Genomic DNA, 2,232 nt, shown 5'->3' with positions numbered 1-2,232 from the left:
CAAAAAAAAAACAAAACAACAACAACAACAAAAGAAACAAATTTAAGAAAAAAATAAAGTACCATGTAATTTAACTTTATTTTTAAAATGCAGCTTCGTTTGTTTTAGGAAGACCACTCACACACACATTTTTGCTTTTCTATCCTCATGGGGACTTTGCAGTGATTCAGCTGATGTTAATTTTTCATCTTATGTGTCTTTTTTTTATTTTACCTTTAACAGTGACATCTGTGTTTTCTTTGTAACATTTAAATTTGTTCTATAAACTTTTTCTTTTTTTTCTTGCGGGGATGTTTTGTTCTTTTTTTGCTTGCTTTTATTGACTAATGTTGAAAGGCTGTGATTTTTGTTTAAGTCGGTGTTTTTGTATGTATGTTTGTGTATCTGTTAGCAAAATATCTCTTGAGACAAACTCTCAGAGGCTTGTGTGTGTTTACATCTCTACAATCATGGATTTAAATATTTACGATGAGGGATGTCACAGATACTGAATACAGACACTCCGTGTGGACTGAGGATGTTAAAGATAACGCCGTTTTGACAAGGAAGTGACAAAACATTGATTAAAACGATGTAAATTGTTGTTTTTCATGTCTTGTTGGTGTCGAAGCTGCACTGAGCTGCAGCTGACAGCTCCAGCTGCTGCCTGTCACACAGAGGTGCAGCATCATTAACATCTGTCAACATTTGTCAGGCTGGGACGCACAAACAACAAGCTGAGTTACTCACCCCTCGCAGAGTTCACAACAGAGGAGGAGTTAGAGGACGAGGTGGTGGTGGTGGAGGAGGTGGAGTTGCACACAGAGGAGGTGGTGGTGTTGCAGATGGACGGGGTGCCTGAGGATGTGGTGGAGGGCGGGACAAGCCCCTCCATGTCGCCTGCACTGTGGGAGTGTGACAGGCAGAGGGCGCTCATCGGCAGTAAACCCTCCTGTGAGCAGGAGAGAGAAGTGAGTCCAACACCTGAAGCAGCTGCAGCACCTGACGTGTGAGGCAGACGGCCTTTCCCAATCAGTGACTAATCCCACCCCCTACTCCCTACATGCTACACTCGCTGTGAAGAACCCTCGCATGAAATTTGTTTTTATGTCAATGGTAAATTTTAAATTTATGATTAAATGCAACAAAATAAATTAAAATGGTGAAAGATAATAATAATTGTCCTGCCCCTGAGCTGTTGGCTTTAAGTTACTGAGCTGTCAGAAAATAAGCTGCTTTAAAGTCAGCATCCTTTATAAACTAAATCAGCCATAACGCAGCTACTCACTAGAAACTTATCAGTGAGAAAAACTTTATTAGTTTTACTTTTAATAATATTTCTGTATTTATTTCAGATTTAGTCAGTCGTACACTTAGTTCTTATCAGTGTCATATCAGAGGACATGTTGAAACACGGTTTAGTCAAAGTTAAACATAAAATGTCAAAGTTCATCATAAGTGGTCCTTTGAGGGCCACCATAACGCTCATGTGGCCCTCATTGAAAAAGAGTTTGACACCCCTGTTTTAGAGAGTTTTCAGATATGACTGTATTTGTAACAAAAACAGTGTGATAACTTGTCAAAATAATTGCAATTTTAACATTTTTAAAATCATTTTTTTACTTTTTCTTTCCTTTTTCTTTTCTTCTTTTTTAAATGTGGACCAGGGTTCTGTGTCTTTACTTAAGTTTTAATTGAATTAAACATGATTTATGTGAAGTTATATTGTTGGTGAGGTGTTTACTTAATAAATATGTGTACAAAACATACTGTATGTGGAACTTATATTTATACGTACTGTCCTCCGTACCGACCAGTATTTGGTGCTGCACCTGCTGATCAAGTCTGCACTGGATGTAGACTCGCTGTGGAGGGCTTAATAAGCCACTCGCCCTCGTTCCTAATTGTTTTCAGATGGGACTTAATATGGCCAACCCTCTGCGGGAATGCACAAACTGAGTGAGTAGGGAGTAGGGTGAGTGTGTAGCCACTGATTGGGAAAGGCCCCGAGTCTCTAATAGTTTAATGTTTATTTTGTTGCTTTTTCCTTTCTATTCCTGTCCTCCCAAAAACATTCAATGTTAAATCAGAGACACAAGCTTTGAAACAGGAGAAATTTTCATTTTAACTGTAAAAAACAAACAGCTGTGTGTACAAGACAAAATCCACACAAGCACCAACACAACTCTTCTCCTGTCAAACAGAACACACACACACACACACACACACACACACACACACACACACACACAC

General features: G+C 38.9%; 1 protein-coding gene across 1 annotated transcript in view; it reads right to left on the bottom strand.

The window, feature by feature from the left end:
- LOC106529019 (kalirin) overlaps positions 1–2,232 on the bottom strand; it is a 61,454-nt gene that overhangs the window by 17,404 nt on the left and 41,818 nt on the right. The window contains exon 39 of the mRNA XM_014024323.1: positions 730–931. Coding sequence (XP_013879777.1) covers positions 730–931 — 202 coding nt within the window. The remainder of the gene's footprint in view (positions 1–729; positions 932–2,232) is intronic.

The sequence above is a fragment of the Austrofundulus limnaeus genome, unplaced genomic scaffold (genome assembly GCF_001266775.1).
Source record: "Austrofundulus limnaeus strain Quisiro unplaced genomic scaffold, Austrofundulus_limnaeus-1.0 Scaffold418, whole genome shotgun sequence".
In the NCBI taxonomy this organism is placed as follows: domain Eukaryota; kingdom Metazoa; phylum Chordata; class Actinopteri; order Cyprinodontiformes; family Rivulidae; genus Austrofundulus; species Austrofundulus limnaeus.
This window is presented reverse-complemented; position numbering and strand designations above follow the sequence as displayed.